This window comes from Copadichromis virginalis, linkage group LG16, assembly GCF_057382275.1.
Source record: "Copadichromis virginalis isolate Kocher_CV1m ecotype Utaka linkage group LG16, C_Virginalis_male_GT1.1, whole genome shotgun sequence".
Classification (NCBI taxonomy): Eukaryota; Metazoa; Chordata; class Actinopteri; order Cichliformes; family Cichlidae; genus Copadichromis; species Copadichromis virginalis.
This window is the reverse complement of record NC_140633.1, coordinates 27,082,015-27,102,381: the sequence shown is the minus strand read 5'-3', so window position 1 is coordinate 27,102,381 and position 20,367 is coordinate 27,082,015. Positions and strand designations below refer to the sequence as shown.

The following is a 20,367-nucleotide window of genomic DNA, read 5'->3' as shown; positions in this document are numbered from 1 at the left end:
CATTCTCAACTCTCGCATATTTAACGTCCCCCTGCCCGCTTCGCCATGTTCGACTTTCCTGCAGCTCTTTACATCAACCTCTGTATTTACTTGGCAGCAGGAGAGCTCTGTGTGTGCCCACCTCTGTCCTCTGCTACTAAGCATGTTTATGTAACTACACAAGATGAGTAGCCAGCAGCCAGGCTTTAGAGGAGAGGAGGTGGAGGAGGGGACGACTCCAGCGTACGTACATCCAGCCGTCCTTTTGCAAGAGAGCATTAAAAAAATAAAATAAAAAGCTGGATATTCATGTTTATGAGGGGTTTTCTCCAGAGTGTCTGACTTTGCTGATTGGGAGAGGTTCACTGCTTAGATTTACATGCATGCTGTGTTTTTAAGAGCAAGCAGGGAAAGCATGAAGCCAGGAGATAACAGGAGCACTAATGTGTATTGATTTTCTGGGCTTTCTGCTGTGCTAGAGAGGCTGTTTTTGAGCAGAAGGAAGAACATGTAGAACAACACCCACTTGGTCCCCTTAGAGTCTCTTGCCCCACTTTTCTTTCCTTTTCTTTTTTTTTTAGCTGGGGCTTTGTGTATTTTCATATTTCAGCCATTATAACGGTGTCAGTCACAGGCAGGCTCCTGCAATATGCATGTTTGTCTGTGGTGTCACTGTTTGTGTGTCTGTCTCTCTCCTTGTTGTTGTCGGGCCAGGCAGGCCGTCCCTATTAAAAGAGCACAAGGGGAATTGTTGTGGCAGCAACTGCCCTGTTGTGCAGTATTTTGTGTGTGTGTGTGTGTGTGTGTGTGTGTGTGTGTGTGTGTGTGTGTGTGTGCGCGCGCCGCTGTCTCCTGGTCGTGCAGGGCAGACAGGCCCGGTTCACATGGAGCCGGCTCCTCTTGTGTCCTTTGTTGTCGCTCTGGGAGTCTTTCCCACTGGAGCGTGGTCGGTACAGTTTCGCGCCGCGAGCAGCCACGGAAAACAGCAAAACGTCTGTTTTTCTGTTTCGTCTTAATTTTTCCTCTGATTTCACTCATTCTGCAGTCCACCCTCCTTTTTATCTGCCTCATTCACAGCTTCTTTGGTCCCTTTTGCCTTCTTAATCTGCTTTTTTCCCCCTTTATCTACATTTCTCTGAGCCAGTCTCTCCCTCCACTGTCTCCTTGGCCTCACCATCCCTCTCTGTCTGTTCGAATTCATCAGCTATCTGGATGTGTGTGTGTGGGAGTGTGGTTAGTATTCATAAATAGACCTCTGTAGAGCTTTTATTGCTAAGCATCACTGGGAGCAGAGAGTCTGCTTGACTAGAAAGGCTCGTATTGAAGCCTTGAGAGTTTTGCAGAGGAGCATATGCCAGATAGTTGCAGATTTTTAGGCATTGTGTCCTGGTTGCAGTGCTGTCTGCAGCCTTGCCAAGAGGCTGGAGGGAGAGAGTGTGACGTGTCGATGGCGCACAAGCTTTTCTTCAGTTATTTATTTTCTCCGATTCTGGCTTGTACCAGATGAGGCTATTTGAGGCACAAGTTGTGTGTGTGTGTGTTTGGAGTGCTAATGATTCACAGTCGTGCTCATTCTGTTGGTCATCTGGAGGGTTTGAATGCTGACAGCACACTCTTCGGGTTTGTTTTTACTCACTCTTCATTCCCTCCTACTCATCGCCTCTCGTTGCCACTTTCATTCATGCACCTAACCTCCCCTCTCCTCCACCTGACTCAATCTAGTCTTCACAACAAACCCAATTACACATGATCCCACCTGGCACTTTCCCTGTGGCTTCTAGCGGCAGCTTCGACCTTGTTCCTATTCGACCAGCAACGCCAGTCAGACCCTGAGCAGGCAGGTAAACGGGCAGGGATTATTGTTCTGTGACCCGCTTTCGCCTTCGGCCAATAACAGTCCGCCCAGGTGAGTCAGCAGAGGGAATCAGAATATGAAAAAAGGGTATTAGTGGGAAATGTCAGCCGTGTGACGGCAGATGCCCGAGCGCTGTGCCAGATTCGTTTATTTCTCCCTTCCACAGCTCTTCCCCACACCAGCAGATTATTACTTTCACCCACCTACGGCAGCCTGTCCAATCCCCTCTGGCAGGCCTTGATAGCAAGCGAAAGCTGATTTACACGTCGGACCACATCCCCGACTATCAAATCAGGACCGGGCAGCTCACATTTCCGAGGAATTTATGGAAATATATGAGCAGCATGTTTACAAATTTCACACCATTGCTTAGTCACTAGATAAGCAGAGGCCGCAAAAGTCCATAGAGTGCACCGAGGAGAGAAACAAGCACAGACATCAGAGTTCAGCTGTTCAATTATGACCCAGAATAACCAAGACGAGCACATGCTCAGTGAAGACGAGCGCTGCTCTCACCATCTGTCTCTCACTCATGTTTGTTTCAAGACAAGAGGGAAGTGGGAGGCATGAAAGTGCTCTGTTGTTGCAGGTATTTCTTTCCTCCCAGAAATGAGCTCTCAGGAATGACCGGATGTGAAAGGCTGTGCCTCATTGTGCTGTAGGCATGTGTGCGATTTGATTTTGTTTGTAGGGCAGCTGTTGAACCTCCAGTATCTCATCAAGTGAGATGTTTACTTCTCTTCTGACATCTTATTGTTCAAAAGGAAGCTGAAGAACTGATCAGTGGAATGATATGGTTTTCCTCGTCCTCGTGACCTCTGTGGACGAGTTGACGTGATTGGTTCAGTTTGTCTGCTTGTTAGCGGGATTGCTCAGGTTTTAACGGAGGTGAGTTTAGGCTAAAGTTGGACGTGATTGACTTTTGATGCTGATCCACGTCTGTATCTGTATCCTGGAATGTTTTTAGAGGATTTGTTGCTATTTCAGTATAAAATGTAAACAAAAAAAGGCTTGAGTGACATTATCTTGATATTCTAAAAACCAAATCCAGATCTAGATATCATTCTGTGTCCAAGACAAGGTAGCACATGTTACAACTACAGCCTTCACGCTTGTAGCCTCTCCAAGTGTTGGATGAGATTGAGTGCGACTGGAAGCAGAAGGTCAGGACGGATGCTGTGTTGACATGGTAACGTGTGAATGATGTGGTGGGATAGGGGCTAAATTGGTTCTTTGTCAGGGGGTCGCAGCTGTCACCTGAAGGGAGGTTCCCTCTATGGGTCCCAGCAGGGCTTCTCTTAATGAGGAGCACAGAGATGCAGATGCCGCCCGCAATGCCGCGTTTTGCGGGTGGACTGTGTACGTGCGTTTACGCTCAAAGTATTGCTGAACGTCCTGCTGGCACAGAGTGTTGAAGCAGGATCTAAACAACCATACTGGCTTTTGCTGAGTGATACAAAAAAAAACTGCATTCCCCCGTGAATTGCTGGGAGTAGTGGGATTATTGGATCTCGCCAGACACGCCCTGGGCATGTGTGCGTCTGTGTGTGTGTGTGTGTGTGTGTGTGTGTGTGTGTGTGTGTGTGTGTGAGCATGTGTGCTCCCTGAACCTGATCCCCCTGCACCACCAGCTGTTGTATGCACTCGGATATGAAGCGTTACAATAACCAATTGCAGTGAGCTGTTTATCCGGCAGTGCTGCTCTGCTCTTTTAAGGTTGTATCTATATACTATGCATGTACATGTCATGATCTGTTAGGCTTTAGGTCACCTTTAGAGAGGCAAGAAATGAAAGGAATTATGTGGAGGATAAATTGAGGGGGAGGGCTGAATAGGGTCTGTGTTTGGACAAGCATGTCTCTAGAGCCCTGTAGAGGGATTAAATGATCAGCCTCTGATAATTTCTCCCTCTCTTCCTCCCTTTCTTTCTTTATTTTACTCATTCTGCTAAATAAGTGGGTTGTGTACTTCTGCAAAGCAGCACCGAGTTCGTGCAAACACTCCGTCGGTTTGTCCTTTTACTCAGTCACGATCTCTTTCGGAAAGTCCTGTAAATAAATGCCTGTGGAAATGAAACCCGCAGCACAGACATTATTCATGGGATTCTACGCCCATAGAGATCTTCCATTAGAGATTAATGGAAAAGAGCAAGAGGTCCATTTCCTGTTCTTGGTGCTGGATTTGTAGAATAAAGGCACTAAAGATTCTTGTTGTTTGGAAAGAGATTTGGTTAAAAACAAAAAAGTAAAAAGGTGTTAATTTTTAGGTCTTCCTGTGCATGTTTCTGTCCAGTCAGCCTTATCCACCCACAGCAAGCCCACGTCAGAAGCCCAGCTCTGAGAGCCGTTTGTGAGGTGGAATTACAGCATGGGCCTTTGCTCGTACAGCTCGTTTGTCTCTGCTTTGGAAGGGACGGATTTATTGGATACCTGAGAGAGCATTCTCTCCTTCCCCTGCACTCTCAGCAGCCTGCTTAGAGACAGGCCTGCATTATAGATGAGCTCCTGGCAGCCGCCCCACACTCACACCACTCATGTTACCCGTCCAGTAGATACACGGATACAGTACATGCTTTTGGCGAACACTTGCAAAAAGCATTGAACAGAAGCTTGGAATAAAAGTGGGATTAAAACTAAGTTTGAAGTCGGGACTCCAGGCAGTCTGTTGCAGCTTTGTCTGCAGAGAACTTATCTGCAGCCGAGTAATCAGGGCTTGTTTGTACTTTGACCCGTGCCAAGTGGAGGAGCTCTACGACCGTGCTGCAGAGAGCAACATAAACCACGCTGGCTTCAGTTGGACTATATGACTGTCCTCCTTCCACGTAACACAGAGCCAGGGTACTGCTCTGCCTCTCTGTCTCCTCCCTCCTGGACTTTGATCTTTTGTGACCGTGCGCACTGTGCAGCTTCTCACTATGTCCCTTTCTCTCTCTCTCTGTCTCCCACACCCTCTGTTTTCTACAGCTTGCTCAGGCATGATTGGATTTTTGTCCTTGTGGATTTAAAAGAGAAAAAGCTCAAGTGTCATTTACACAGTGATTGATTCACTTTTTTTCCCCTTTTGGGTAGATGAACACAGTCAGACTGTGGATAAAAGGCCATCTGTTTGTCTGAAAACACAGCGTGCGGCACACTTGCAACAAATTAAAGCCTCGGCCTGGAGGATTTGACCGGTTTTGACTTTGGCAACTCCTGGTGGCAGTGTTGGAAAAATGCACTGTGCGTACAGAACACCTCTAGTCCAGGTACACTGACCTGCTATATATGAGCGGCTACAAACCCAATTACTACATCATGAATGTAGGTACACTTACAGGAAAAAGGGCTTCAGCACAGGTAAGAAATAATATTATATTTGAGAAGCAATGAGTAGTAATCAAACACACAGAGATTTTAGTATAATATTAAAAATATTCAGAAATTGCTGCTGAATAATTAACCAGGAGTTAATTTTTTTTACTACTTTATGTTTTTATCCAAACATAGTTTTTATTATATTTCATCCTACTGTCGTAAATGCACTCAAATTAGTCATTGCCTGAAGTTCCCCACAGTCTCTTTAAAATCTGCCTTTTAGGAAATGACCGATCCTTTTAAAAGTTGCAAAATTGGTAGCAGAAGGTGAATAATGTTGATAGTTTTGGTTCTGTTGTTGCGTAATAAATAGTTTTGTTTGTCACGTTGCAAAATTGCTGGTAATTTTTAACTATGCCTGATGTTATCAGGCAAAAAGTGCTTGAGCATGAATGTTTGTGCTTAACCTTTGGATCGGTATGCATGATGAAATGATCTCTACTCGGGGTTCACCAGCTGGATGATCTTTCAGATTTATTTCCTGATTAATGTTATTAAACTATCAAACCTTAACCTTCAGATCATGTGAGCCAGTGTTATGTAACACAACAAAATTTTAATGTTTTTTTTTTTTTTTTAATTATTATTATTTTGATTTTATGCTTTTGCCACGTCACCATCAGTGGACGTGGAAGTATTTGTGTAATATTTGTGGATGCAATAGGCAATTTGTCAGTGTGATTTGGTATTTTATTTCCTCAATTAACAAAGAATTATAATTATGCCATCCATCCATCCATCCATCCAGTTCATGCTTATCCCAGCTGTCATGGGGCGAGAGGCAGGGTACTTCCTGGACAAGCCGTTAATCTTTCGCAGGGCTGGTCTAATCTGCATGTCAAAATAGCCTTCATCAAGACACCAAACCCCAAGTTGTAAATGTTAGGATAAAAGTTATAGTTTTATAAAGAGCAAGCAGGTTATATAAAGTTAGACATAGAAAAGGGTGCTTGTATGAATGGGTGAATGAGGCTTGCAGAAAGAAAGCACTTTGAGTGCTTAAATAGAGTAGAAAAGCTTTATAAAAGCACCAGTGCATTTACCAAATATGTCACAATATCAAAATCCAAATATAAAAGTGCATACAGAGGATTTGCATATTTTTTTTTGTCGTTTATTTTTAAATGCTGTGTCCCTTCCTGACTCAGACACATTAGGATGGTAAAGATCTTCACCTGGTGATTCTGTGTCGGTTTCTGACCCTCCGTGTTCACGGCTGCCTGGGCCTTTGTTGGCTTTAAGACTGAGAATGGGCTGTTCGTGCCAGATGTCTTCCTCTCAGCAGTCCTAATACACAGCAAGGTCTTTAATCCCGTCTACAGTGTTACTGCTTCAGAGAGATAATAGAAAAGCCTCGGTTGGTGTGTGTGATTGGTTTCGGCCGACTGTTTCCTATAAGTTTCCTAGAAATGAGTTATTAGTATTAATTCTGCAGTGTTGTCTCTTCCGCACTGAATTGATGCCTTTCTGATATTTCCAACATCATTTACCCTGCAGTGTTTGCACTGTGTAGCTAAAAATAATAATCATTAATGCTCTGTCAATCCCTGCAGATCTAATAGAGGACATGAGAGGTGTTCATGTCTGTTTTAGGACGTAATAGGGTCCTATCATGCAGACAGCTTTAATTATGTTTTATCTGAGGTGACTATAGTTATGTAAATGTATTTAATTGCATTCCTGTTTTTGTAGTTTTTAATCTAGTTAACAGTTTCTCATTCTGTTTTTCTCTTCAGGTGATTTTCAGCATTTAGACAAACCAGTGTGTTAGGACACGTCCCACTCATCGTCACTGGGCAGCCCATACACATGCACGACACCATGGGCAGCTCCCCTGAGGTGCTCTCTTGGACTTCCTGTCCAAGTCTACTGGTGGGCAAGCTGAAGGAGGAGCTCAAACTCACTGTGGTTGGGGACAGCATGAAGAAATCCAGCTCGCCTAACTCCCAACCGCAGCCTCCTCAGGCCCCTCTATCCAACTTACCTCCTCAGATCATCACAGACCTCGCTCCGCCGACACACCTGCCCGTTCCCCTGCTGCAGACGCCTGGCCAGGATGAGGAGTCCATGTTGGGCGGTACTAGTCCACCAAACGCAGCCCTGAGTGTGGACTCAACTCGGAGCGAAGGCGGACACTTTGACAACAGCGTGCTCCAGCTGCAGGAGCAGGACCACGAGGAAGCTGGGTCGCCGGCATCCCATGAGCACGTTGGATGTGGCAGCGGCATGGACGAGCATATGGGAGAGGGGGACTGTCCAATGGACCACAATGGAGAGGGCAAGCCGAACCTCCCGCATCACCCTGATGACATCAAGCTGCACTTCCAAAGAGCCCCTCCTGGGTCGGGAGGCTTCTTAGAGGGGCTCTTTGGCTGCCTGCGGCCTGTGTGGAACATTATTGGGAAGACCTACTCTACTGAATACAAGCTACAACAGCAAGGTAAACTTTGGGTTTTATCTTTCTGTTTTGCATCAGTTTAACACGCTAAATGCTTTTTGTTTAATTCAGATGTCCCCGTACCTGTGAAACTTCTGAGAAACGAACAAAAGATTCCCTCTTGTTTCTCCTAATGTATTCTGAAACTGTAATTGAATAGCCCGTCCTGGCTTCGCCGCTTTGCTGTTGCAAGTGAAGCTGCACAGCTGTCAGTTTGAATTGAGGTCATGGTAAAGGTAGGCTCACCTTGCCGCAGGGCTGCACGCTCAGGCTGGACGAGAGCTACGGGATATGAGTCGAGGTCAGACAGAACTGGGCTGGATCTCGTGGCTGCTTAGCCGTAGTCTGGGCTAGAGGTCGTAGCTTCTGTTTCTAAAACCACTTAAACAGCATGATTCAGTATTTGAAGGTCTAAGACATTTATAGGAGCTAAAGGCTTATTTATACAAATATTGGTAAGAACTATAAAATATGTACTTTCTGGTGTATTTTTGTGGTCATTTGTGGAAATTTACACCACTGTGGATTTGAAAGCTGTGATCAAAGTGCAGACTTTCAGCTATAATTCAAGGGTTTAACAAAAATATTGGAAGACAAAATGTGTGTGAATAAGAGGGAGGCAAGCAGAAAGATGCAGTCAGTAGTGAAGGTGGATGTGTTTAAGTACCCGATGCCAGCCATCCAAAGCGACGGGCAATGCACAAGAGGGGTGAAATGGAGAGAACAGGCAGGGTGGAGTGGGTGGAGATGAGTGTTAGGGGACAGAAGGATAGCAGCAAGGATGAAAGAAGGTTTTACAAGATAAGAGACCTGCTGTGATGGAGACGGTACCTATAGGTATCTGAACCTATGGAGCAGGTTTGGCCACGAGAGCCGGTGTCCTGCAGATTTTAGATCTCACCCTGGGTCTTCACACCTGAATCAAATGATTAGTTCATTACCAGACCTCTGGAGAACTTCGAGACGTGTTGAGGAGGTAATTTAGCCATTTAAATCATCTGTGATGGATCAAGGACGCATCTAAAACCTGCAGGACACCGGCCCTCGAGGTCTGGGTTTGGACACCACTGCTATAAACCAATATGAAGTATTTACTTCTTCATAACTTGTAGGAGTAGCTTCACATTTATATAAACCGAAATGAAAGACACACAAACATCCTTATCCTTGGGCTTTAAGCCTATAAAACACTGTTCTGAAAAGCAAGTATTACTGACATTACTGACAAAAAAGTTGCTAAAGAACACATGTAGTTCATCATGTACACTTTGCAAAGTACCAGGATGCTGTGGTCATTTTGACAAAACTTGCTAACCTGATTTCAGACATGTGGGAGGTTCCTTTCGAGGAGATTTCAGAGCTGCAGTGGCTCGGCAGCGGAGCACAGGGTGCCGTCTTCCTGGGCAAGTTTCGCTCCGAGGAAGTGGCTATCAAGAAGGTGCGAGAACAGAAGGAGACGGACATTAAACACCTGCGAAAGCTCAAGCATCCCAATATCATCAGCTTCAAGTAAGTCCACAGTCACTCGCCCTTGTGCGTGACGCGTTTGTTTCATCTGGTGGCGCTCTGGGTGTGTTTAACATGTATTCTGTCTTTTTTTCTGTGTCAGGGGTGTGTGCACCCAGGCACCTTGTTACTGCATTATCATGGAGTACTGTGCCCAGGGTCAGCTGTATGAGGTGCTGAGAGCGGGGAGGAAAGTGACCCCAAGGCTGCTGGTGGACTGGGCCACAGGCATTGCCAGCGGCATGAACTACCTACACCTGCACAAGATCATCCACAGAGACCTCAAGTCTCCTAAGTGAGTTTGTCGGGCAGGAAGCTGATTAACTTTCTGACGGAGGAGCATCTTATACATTTGTGTTGAGAAAACACAGTAGTAGACCCAAATCAAATTTAAGTTATTTACTCTTTTTTTTTTTTTGTGGGAATGAAATGCATAGTTTTCCTGGTGCATCATGAGTGCTGTGTTCACACAATCCATTCTTTCTGCTCTGAATAGTCTGACATTAACTCAAATACCATTCTCAAATTTAACAAAAGCTACTCGTCTTCATGTAAGAGTATGACAGATTGTTCTGTCTCATCCCCGCTGCACGCTTGCATCTCTAATCAATATCATCGTGCTGCAGCAGTGCCGCACACTGTATTAGTCAGCAGAATAATAGCAGTCTGAATGTGCTGGAAAGGTCAGACTCATTCGACTAATGGGGTGATTCAGATGCTTCTCTATCAGCGAAGTCGTTTTGGCTTAAAACTGATTCTAAGTGCTAAAGAAAGAAAAGCTCATACCCTGTAAAAACTTGTGCATTATCATCATCATCAGCCTGAATGTTTTAACCCCGGGCCAACTCATCCTGCTTTGTCTGCCTTTTTTTTTTTTTCCTTTCTTTTTACACTCCTCTTAACCAAATAGACTGACCTTGCTGTGTTTTCTCTTTGTGCATCTTTTAGTGTTTTGGTGACCCACAACGACACTGTGAAAATCTCAGACTTTGGCACATCCAAAGAGCTCAGTGATAAAAGTACAAAGATGTCATTTGCGGGGACGGTGGCCTGGATGGCCCCAGAAGTGATAAGAAATGAGCCTGTGTCTGAAAAAGTAGACATCTGGTGAGTAATAGATGAAGAAATATGAAGCAATGTTTAGCTTTTCCACATCATAGAAAAGGATGTTTTAAGTGTCATCTTTAATAGTCATGTTTCTTCAATGAAACCTGTCCATCTTTGCTTGTGTGTTGTAGGTCATTTGGAGTTGTGTTATGGGAGCTACTGACTGGAGAGATTCCCTACAAAGATGTGGACTCATCCGCCATTATTTGGGGTGTCGGGAGCAACAGTCTCCACCTTCCCGTCCCCTCCACGTGCCCGGACGGGTTTAAAATCCTCATGAAACAGACATGGTGAGCAAAAACAGCTTTTCTACTACATCACTTAAAATATGATGACTGCTAGAACGTAAACATACTCTGTGTATCTTCCTTCATGATTTTCATGAACTCCAGGCAGGGAAAGCCCAGGAATAGGCCGTCGTTTCGTCAGATTCTCCTACATCTCGACATCGCCTCTGCAGATGTTCTGGGAACTCCTCAGGAGACCTACTTTAAGTCTCAGGTCTGGACCAATACTGAGAAATGCAAGACTACACCTTAACTTTGTGTGCTTTTTGCAGTGTAATTCTTTGTGCAGTGAATGCTCTGGCTGCATGTTGACTGTGTAAGTCCATATTACAGGCAGAATGGAGGGAGGAGGTGAAGAAGCATTTTGAGAAGATCAAAAGTGAAGGCACCTGCATCCACAGGCTGGACGAGGAGCTGATCCGACGCAGGAGGGATGAACTCAGGTGTGTGGGGAAAAGAGAGCAGACATGTGGCTTGTTAATAGAAGACATGGTTTTTAATTTGTACATAAAGCAGAAGTTACTGGAGTTGAACATTTGGATGCATTTCATGCATGTTCTCAGGCATGCACTGGACATCCGGGAGCACTATGAGAGGAAATTGGAGAGAGCCAACAACCTCTACATGGAGCTCAGTGCCATCATGCTGCAGCTGGAGGTCCGAGAAAAGGAGCTGATGAAGTATGTCGATAAACATTTTTGTCACATCTGTGCTTTACTAGTATCCTGCTCTCATTGTGCCCGTATTTCCTCTTTCAACATTTCCAGTAACAAACTGCAACAGAACTGAAAGCATGTTCAGCTAGCTAGAGTGACAAAAATGATCTGAATGGTATCGTCAGTATTTTTAGATTTTTCCTATGAGTCTCTGCTTTTTTTGACTTACACGTGATGTACATAAATAGTGAGTTTCTTAAATTATTGCAGATTCCTCGATGTAGCTTTACTTGTCAGGAATGCTTTTCACTTCCCATTAATGTTTGCTATGTTGTGTTTAACTAAAGTGCAGTGTGACTGCTTTTCCCCCATGATCTGACTTAAATCTAGTTCTGTGCATCACCGTAGGAGAGAGCAGGCGGTGGAGAAGAAATATCCCGGCAGCTACAAGCGCCACTTAGTCCGACCGATCGTTAGATCCAACGCTGTGGAGAAGCTCATCAAGAAGAAAGGAAGCATTTCCCACAAACCTGGGATGCCTCCCACCAAAAGGTCTGATTTTCAAACGTATTATGTCTATTAAAAGTTACACGTTCATGTATCTGTAGGTTCAGCTGCAGATGTGTGATTTATCGCAGTTCAGGTCAGAGTGTCATTTAAATACTTAAATGAACTGTTGAATACAATTCATATTTTCCAGGCCAGACCTGCTTCGCTCTGATGGCATCCCTAGCGTAGACCCTCTCCCGTCGCCCTCACCGCTGTCTGCTAGCCCGAAGGTCTCCACCCCTCCTGGCAAAGCCCGGTACCGAAGCAAGCCTCGTCACCGCCGCGCCAACAGCAAAGGAAGCCACAGCGAGTTCTCCACTGTGCTGAAACCCATTGCTGGAGCACCAGAAGAAACCCACTCTCTCCAGGAGCAACCGATCCACCATCATCACCACCACCACCCTCCTCAAACGGAGGGGAACTTTCTCCCCTTGAAAGGTCGCGAGCAGGCTGTTGTCAACTGTGCCAACAACCTGCGATACTTCGGCCCCGCCGCCGCCCTCCGTAGCCCTCAAACTGACCACATGCAGCGCCGCGTTTCTGGCTCCAGTCCTGACCTCATTTCCACCGCTGTGGATGCAGACACGCGACAGCGGACTTCATCCACCAGCTCCAAACCTGCATCAGGCGCTGGTGCTGGTTCTTTATGTCCCTGCTGCCAGGCTCACCCCTTCCCCGGCTGTCTACACTGTCAGGAGACCCCTCCCCTATCAAGCCACCCAGAGCTGCCGCACTACTCGCTGCTCAACACCCAAGAGGGCAACCAGTCTTCTCTGGGGGCGCACAACAAAGACACAGTCTCAGATGGAGAGACCACAAAGAAGACAGAGACGCAGGAACAGGATGCATCCCAGAACGCGCACACACTGCCCTCTGCACTGCCCCGCACTCTCAGGCCGCTCAGGAAGGTGAGCAGAGCTTTACGCCGATGAGTATGTAACGTGTGCTTGTGTGGGATTAAAAGCTGTTACCGCTTCTTTTTCAGGGTGGTGATGAGTCATCCGAAGAAGAAGAGGGAGAGGTGGATAGTGAAGTGGAGTTTCCAAGGAGACAGAGGTGAATACAGAAGGTCATTTAGTTTGCAGCAAAAGAAAATGATCTTTAGCAGATCAACTAGGAGCCATTTTCAAAAGAAACTGCTGCAGTAACCATGTGGAAGTTTTCTTTTCATTTTTTTCTCCCCTCTCTCCTTGACAGACCTCATCGCTGTATGAGCAGTTTCCAGTCCTATTCTACTTTCAGCTCAGAGAACCTGTCGGTGTCTGACGGAGAGGAAGGAAACACCAGTGACCACTCGCACAGCGGACCCCTGGAGAGGCTGAGCGCCAGTCAGGAGGAACACCTGGACGAGCTGCTGTCCCACACGCCGGACATCCCCATCGACATCTCCACCCAGTCAGACGGCCTCTCTGACAAGGAGTGTGCCGTCCGCAGGGTGAAGACGCAGATCTCGTTGGGGAAGCTGTGCTCCGACGAACACAGCTACGAGGTCAGTTTGCGTGAATCTCTATGCAGATGTAGCTCGAAGGGTGGTAAGATCCACCGCTTCAGTCCAGATAGCTCTCAGCAGCTTTGTAAAAAGACACGAGTCCAGACCATGTGGTCTTCTGACTTTAATGGTGTCCTAACATTTCCTCCAGCGCCACCATGAGCGGCTGTTTAAAGGATTACTACCAAAATGGGTTTAGCATGCGGATATGAGCATTTAGCTGAAAGCACTTCTGTGGCCAAATAAAGGCTCTCAGATGGTTTAAAGGGCTGGGCTTCTACATATAGACTGAAATAATGTGACACTATGCACATCACTTATTAATAGTAAGCCTTTGCTCTATCACTACTGATAAACACACTCTGTATTCGTATGTAGGGCATTAAATCATTTTACTTTGATGTTTAATTTATTCATTTACAGGGGACCGAATGTGCTCATTTCTAATTCTATATTTTTATCTTTGAACTTTGCTACAGTAGCTTTGAATGATTCTCAGTTTAAAAAAAAATCCCTGCAGCTCATCAGTTCATCCTCTGCCTGAAACAAGTGGTTTTAGCTGCTCCCCATGCACAAGCAGGAGCAAAGCCGTCTGCAGCCTGAGCTTTTGAGTCACAGGGGCTGTTTGGGTGTAATCAGTCCATACTGACCTTATTATAAACTATGGTACATCTTACATGCACCTTGAAAGAAGCGGGGGTTGCACCCGTTTTTTGGCTTCAGAACTGTTCTTCGTGGCACAAACTCAACAAGGTGCTAGAAACATTCCACAGAGATTTTGGTCCATATTCACATGATAGCATAACACAGTTGCTACAGATTTGCCGGCAGCACATCCACCCACTGTGGTCATAAAGGGGTGGATATGTCAGCAATACAAATAGCCTGTCATATTTAAAGTTGGAACTAATGAATCCAAACCCTTTTTGTTTGGAGTCATAAGAAACATTAATTTATGTTTATTTTATTTACTGCATTGCACAAAACCTCATTCTTGAGATCATAATGCATCTCAAATCATCCCTGATGCTGGATCTTTCTTAATGTTCCCCTGTTTGTTCCCTTTTGTCTCTCAGAATCCGCTACAGTTTGGGGACTCGGACTGCGATTCGTCAGAAGCAGAGTGCTCCGATGCCACTATTAGAAACAACAAAGTTGGGGCTCCTTCCTCATGGTGAACCTGCCTAAAGGGCTCATCATCTTTCTTGCCTGGAGGCCATCATGTCCTTCTCTGCTCTGCAGAAAATACAGCAATAAGAGGACAAACATTGTAAACAAAGCTCCCTATAGCAACGTCCTATGTAATCTCTCCCATATGACCCCCACCCCTCATCTAGCACAGCATTCAGGCAACCCATTGCAGGGATTCCCTTTTGAATGATAATGTACAATAGATAGTTTAACGTTCATAATTTATTTTTGTCTGAGTTCTGAAGGAAAATTCAGGAGCTATGAGACTTCTCTGATCTGAACAGAGAGGAAATAAACAGACATTTTGAATCCAAACAAGGGTTTACTTTGTGATGGAGAGAGCCCAGGACTGGAAGACGGTGTAGATGATGACGATGATGATCATGATAATGATGAGAAGGGCTTATCAATCAGAAGATGATGGCTTTCAGTGGGGAGATGCATAACTGCAGTAGTTGGTCTCTCAGGTGACTGACCCAGAATAAAAGCGGCTTTCAACATCTCACTGTTGTGGACAGACATCTCCAAACAACAAGCAATCGCTCAGCTCATACTGCAGCCTGACCAACCTGCTTTATCATGAGTTTACAGTATCAAGTCCCAGTACCCCACCTCCTCCGCTTCCACCCCGCCTCCCCACTGTGAGTAAAGTGGGGAGCATGGAGCTCATGGAAAACATTGTGAACACCAGCATGAACAACCTGCCTCGCAACTGGATTTTCTCCCTCCCTGAAACCACCGGATGTGTCTGTTCTTCAGGATCCCCCCGCCCTCACGTAGCTGTCGAAGCATGCTTCTGCAGCTCGCGAAATGAAAACGCTGCCCCAAGACTGCATGAAGCGGACAGAGCATCGGAGATAAAGACGTGGCCGAGAGCTATAGGAAAAAAAAGAAAAAAGAAAAGAGACTCTTCCTCTCTGACTCTGCTCGTCCTTCTCTTAAAGACATGCCAACGTCATCGTCATCAGCAATCAGATGTCACAGGCAGAGTTACTGAGGGAGTTATCTGTGTGTGAGAGTGTGAGTGAATGTGAGTGTGACAACGCAAAGTCCTTTCCTCTCCATTAGACATTACAGTTTCAAGTCTCATCTCAGGATCGTTCAAGGACTGTGAAACTGGACTGGACCAATTATATGAAGGAATGTGTTTTGTTTTTTTTTTGTTTTTTGAGCGGCACATATTAAGGACCATGCAGGAATACTCGAAAAGGTCTTACAGATAGCCTTGATGTTCAACGTTTTATTGCTGTAACAGACTTTAATGGGATGTGGAGACGAGGCATCCAGGTGCAGTATCCCATTTCTTGAAATCTTCAGGTTCGGCATGTTCCACGGATCATTTTCTAGCAGGGTGGATTATGCCGATGTCCAAAATGGTCATTATTTGCGAATTATAACAGCAATAACACGAGTGAGAAAGAAGTCGCTTGTTCAGGATCTTGCATGTCTAGCTGGCTAGACGCGAGCATAGTGACTGGTAGCCAGCGGAGAGCGCCAGGCGTCAGAGCTGCTTATAGAGGCTATTTTTTTTAAGTCCAGAGTGGGATTTTAGAATTTCCTTTAAGGCACTTAAAATACTTAAATAAACACTAATCCATTCACATTCAAAGTGTGAATCTTGTAGGCCAGATTTATTTATTTTTCTTAAAATACTTCCTTATGTAGTCCCAAATAGTTAAAGAGTTTCTTGGTTAATCCTTTTTCACCAAACACATGCAAATACAGGTGCCTTTGATCACATGTTTAATAATTTATCAGTTTAACTCTTTTCACCATCAGCCCAGCTGCAGGGCCCTTTTAGAAGAGCTCTTTAAATGACCGTAATTCTGTTTCTGTTTGTGCCAGAGACACAATTCAAAGGGTTTCAGAAAGAAGGGATCACGAGCTTCACAGGGATATTTGTTGTGTCACGGTACCACAAAGCATTCACAAGGTACTGATGGCTGAACACGGACAGTAAAACCAACTAAGCCGAGATGTTACCATGTGCACTCCTCAACTGATTTTGCCTTGAGAGAAAATTCAAATGGTTCCTGAAAGATGAAAATTATTTTGTCATGTGTTGTGATAAGGGGTTAAGAAGCATATAGACCAAACTAAAAATGTATTATTTAAAAAATCTGAAAAAATATAGGCTTATGGTTAGCTAATGTCCTCTGTCCTCCTCAGCACACACACCTCCTTAAATCTGGATGGTTTATTCATTTATGATTCAAAATCAAAATAAATGCTACACTTCTTCCTAATAACTTGGAACATTAGTGCATGTAGTAAAGTGCAATCAAAGGTTTGAAAAAGCAAGAGCTCAAAGAGTTCCTTCTCTTTATCCAAAAAGGAGTGATTGGGAGGCTGGAGCTTCGCATTTCACACCTACAGCTAGTTAGGAATCCCCTGTTAACCGAACCTGAAGCCTGCATACGCAGAGACAACACAGGGAGAACATGCAAACTCCACACGGGGCTCAAATTTAGAAAAATCATAAGTTAAATGCTAATTTTAATATTTTGTCAAGAATCTGTTCTGGTTGTTTGTGGGTTTATAGTTGTGTCTTCAGCGGATAAAATGCATGCATGGTTGGTTCGAGGTCTTTCCCTGCAGCTTTCAGGCCATCTCCGATCTTTAGTGTGGCGCACAGTCTAATCAGCGTTGCGGCTTTTAGCACATACCACAGGTGGTTTCAGAATTTTTGTGTAATGGTGAGATGTTTCGCACTTTAGAGTTACATTTTTTTCCAAAGACTTCCAATTCACACAAACATGCACGGCTGCTTTTTTTTTGAAAGGCAGTCAGGACTCGACATTGTTTTAAAGTTTAAAAAAAAAAAAAAGTATGAGAAAAAGCCTTTAAATGAAATGTTCTCTTTAATGACAAGTTGTGTGACCGTCCACAGGAAGATGAGATGGTGATGCACTTGGTGTGTTTTAGCATATAACAGCCATACCTGTAAACTCCATATACATGCATGGAAAATCTCACGATTACAGAGCTAATCCTTCTCCTAAAAGCAATCTTTAAACATGTGATCAGAGGGAATCTTTATTTTGTGTTTCTGTGAAAGGTGATAAAATGACTAACCCTGTGCTGCTAAACGGTATGATAAAGATTCAAAACAAAGCGCTGATGTTTTTTGTTTTGCGGTTCTTCGTCCAGCAGAAACAGTTTTCTCTGAATTTTTCTGAATATCGTTGTTAAAATGCCCTGTTTTTGTGGCCATGTCTTTGCTGCTTGGGATGGTCAGGTTTTGTGCAAGAGCAATATATGGGCAGCCACTAGATGGCGACAGTTAGGCTTGTGTTATGTAAATAACCTGACTCATCCCCTTTTCTGACTAACATCATTTAATTCCTGATGGTTATCCAGAACAATATTACTTTTTACCTCTCTGGTTGTCGCTGAAAAGGGATACTGCATCTGTGAGAGAGCTCTCTTTTGTTTTGCTTTTAATAAGCCCCATTTCTGTCATCATCCTCACTGATCTGATCTTCAAGCTGACAAACAGCCAGTTTCAATTTAACGATAATGATGTCAAGCTGCCGGCTCAAGCGTGTGCAGACGGCTGAGATTCTGCATATAAAGGAACATAAGCCAGAGACGAGGCCACGGAGCACCGGAGCGACCTCATCTCAGTGTTACTCCTGTACATAAACACCTGTAAATGTCATGTGACCCATTATCGCCTCCCTCCCTCTCTCTCTTTGTCATTGCACAGCTCTGGCAAAGCCTCGAGCTTGATGACCAGCGGACTGGTTGAGCAGGAAACTCTTGAAGTCTGTCCCCACATCAGTATTGAACACTACAGGAGGGTGTGAGTCATAAACCCGAGCAGCACAAGGTGATTATTAACGCCGATGGACGGACTGCCTTTTGCTCCACAGCTTCAGAAAGGCTTACACCTTCTACCTTTCCTCGAACCTCCTCCTTCACTCTTGTTTACGTTCGTGTGAAATAACCCAGCGTGTTGTAATGACGGGGTAATCCGATCAAGCTGTTAATAACATTATCTTTCTGGCGTATATCCTGTGAAGTATGATTGTTGTGTAGTTTTAATTTAATTTTGATCTTCTTTTTTTTTTTTCTTTGTAGCTGGCCTACATGATTGTTGAATTTAATTTATTTTGGATGACTGGTGAGGAGGAATAGTGTTCTTTTTAATTTCAGGCAGCTTCAGAAATGTCACGACCTACGACTTCTCTCCTGGAAAGTATTATTTAAAGGAAGCACAATGAATTGGTCAGGGAAGAGGACAGTATTTGTGTGTGTGGTTGAACAAAAGCATCGTCACGTTGACCCTGCAGGGGACCATTCGTCATTTAGCTTTGATTTAGCAGACTTTACATCAGTAATTATCTCATCGTAGGTTGTTAGGAACCACTTTCAAACATAAGTCAGTCAGTGGGCTGTCTCCGCAGTGTAAATGAGGCGTGAAGCCTGGAGGGATGCGCGATGCTGACCTCGGTACATCTGCGGGGACCCCCACTTCCTCTCATTCTTACTAGGAAAAAAACAAACAACTTGCATTCAAATTTCTGTGAAATCGTCTCTCTAACTGTGGACATCCTGTTGCCTCGTCCTGTGTTATCGGACTCATGTTTCTTTGTTACTCTTGTTTCTATCCTCTTTCCTGTTGAAAGGCATTATGATCAACCAATCCTGTCAATTTCCTGTATTATCCAGTGTACAGTGCAACGAGTAACTGGGAGAATTAAATCAGCGCAAACAACTGCATGGAATAAATGCTGTACTGTACCCAAACCTCTGTGGTCTGGCTCTTCTGTTTGTCCCCTACTCTTTAGTGCTTCTTTTATTGTCCTCTATTTATTTTTTGCTGTGTGTGTGCAAAAGCCACGCCGCATATTTTCTGAAGAAAATTGAAAACGGGTGCAATCGTTCCTTCAAAGATCTACCTGTTTTCCTGTTTTGTTACAAAAAAGAATTCAGCTATTTGTTGGTAACACATAAATGTTCCATAAATATCTATCTAGATCTCATTTATGAGATAGATAGATCTTGAGAGACAGAAATGCATGTATATTCCTGTGTGAAAGTATTAAGCCACTCCTCATTTCTTTATTTATTGAAATGTGCAAATGTTCACTGAATATATAAATTATACAAGACAAAAACAGAGCATATACAATTCAGTGTTTTGGTATGACCACATTAATTGTTCACAGCCTGAACTCTATTAGGTATTAAGCAGTCTTCAGGAATAGTAATGAAGTAAAATAAAAGCCAGGCTGAGTTCATGAGTGATGATGTTCCATTGTGAGTTTTCCAATCCAGGTATGATTTATTTATTTTTTTTATTTTTATTTTTTCCAACCATTGGATAAGAAATCTTCTGGCTGTTATTTCATGGTAGGTTAAAATCTGGTGGTGTTTTTCTGTGTTCATAATTCCATCACTTTTGGCAAGATCCCCAACATACTGGCTGAAATACGGCTCCAAACAACAGACTGCTATAGGCACTTGCTGTTGAAGAGCTCTCCTGACCTCCTTCGTACATATTGACAGTAATTTGAACCAAAAGTTTCAGCTTCTTCACTCCATCAGACTTCTTGTCATAAATTTCAGTCCAGTTTTTGAGTATTTTTTTGGCGTAATTCAACATTTCCCCACCTTAAGAATGATTTGTTGACAACCACCCTTCTACTGAGACCATTTCTATTGAGGCTCCAGTGAGCAGTAGATGGGTCAGCTGAAGGACCAGGTTTCTTAAGGACATAACTTTCAGATCCGGTTTATCTACTTTATATAGTATTTCTTTTAAATGTTTTTTAAAGCTTGAACTTCCTTTTTTGTCCTCTACTTGTCCCGTTTCCCCACATTTTTTCACAACACACTGCACAGCTTGCATAGATATGCCAAGTTTTCAGCTAAAACTTCTCTGGGAGTGACCTCTATGGTACAAAAACACTTTAGGTCTGTCAAACTGTGCTATCATTAGCATTTTCCATA

General features: G+C 44.2%; 1 protein-coding gene across 5 annotated transcripts in view; it reads left to right on the top strand.

Annotated features, from left to right (window-relative positions):
* Nucleotides 1-19,161, top strand: part of map3k13 (mitogen-activated protein kinase kinase kinase 13) — a 37,510-nt gene extending 18,349 nt beyond the window's left edge. For 2 of the 5 annotated variants that reach the window (XM_085434192.1, XM_085434194.1), the window contains 13 exons: nucleotides 6,924-7,627; nucleotides 8,950-9,133; nucleotides 9,234-9,425; nucleotides 10,079-10,237; nucleotides 10,369-10,527; nucleotides 10,630-10,738; nucleotides 10,858-10,967; nucleotides 11,088-11,204; nucleotides 11,571-11,732; nucleotides 11,881-12,637; nucleotides 12,715-12,785; nucleotides 12,927-13,218; nucleotides 14,295-19,161. In XM_085434192.1, the coding sequence (XP_085290318.1) occupies nucleotides 6,997-7,627; nucleotides 8,950-9,133; nucleotides 9,234-9,425; nucleotides 10,079-10,237; nucleotides 10,369-10,527; nucleotides 10,630-10,738; nucleotides 10,858-10,967; nucleotides 11,088-11,204; nucleotides 11,571-11,732; nucleotides 11,881-12,637; nucleotides 12,715-12,785; nucleotides 12,927-13,218; nucleotides 14,295-14,396 (3,045 nt within the window). In that variant the 5' untranslated portion in view covers nucleotides 6,924-6,996 and the 3' untranslated portion in view covers nucleotides 14,397-19,161. Of the gene's footprint in view, nucleotides 1-2,827; nucleotides 5,170-5,213; nucleotides 6,490-6,923; nucleotides 7,628-8,949; nucleotides 9,134-9,233; nucleotides 9,426-10,078; nucleotides 10,238-10,368; nucleotides 10,528-10,629; nucleotides 10,739-10,857; nucleotides 10,968-11,087; nucleotides 11,205-11,570; nucleotides 11,733-11,880; nucleotides 12,638-12,714; nucleotides 12,786-12,926; nucleotides 13,219-14,294 lie in introns of those variants that run through there. The other 3 variants (XM_085434196.1, XM_085434195.1, XM_085434197.1) reach the window with 3 other exon arrangements.
* The last annotated feature ends 1,206 nt before the right edge of the window (nucleotides 19,162-20,367 follow it).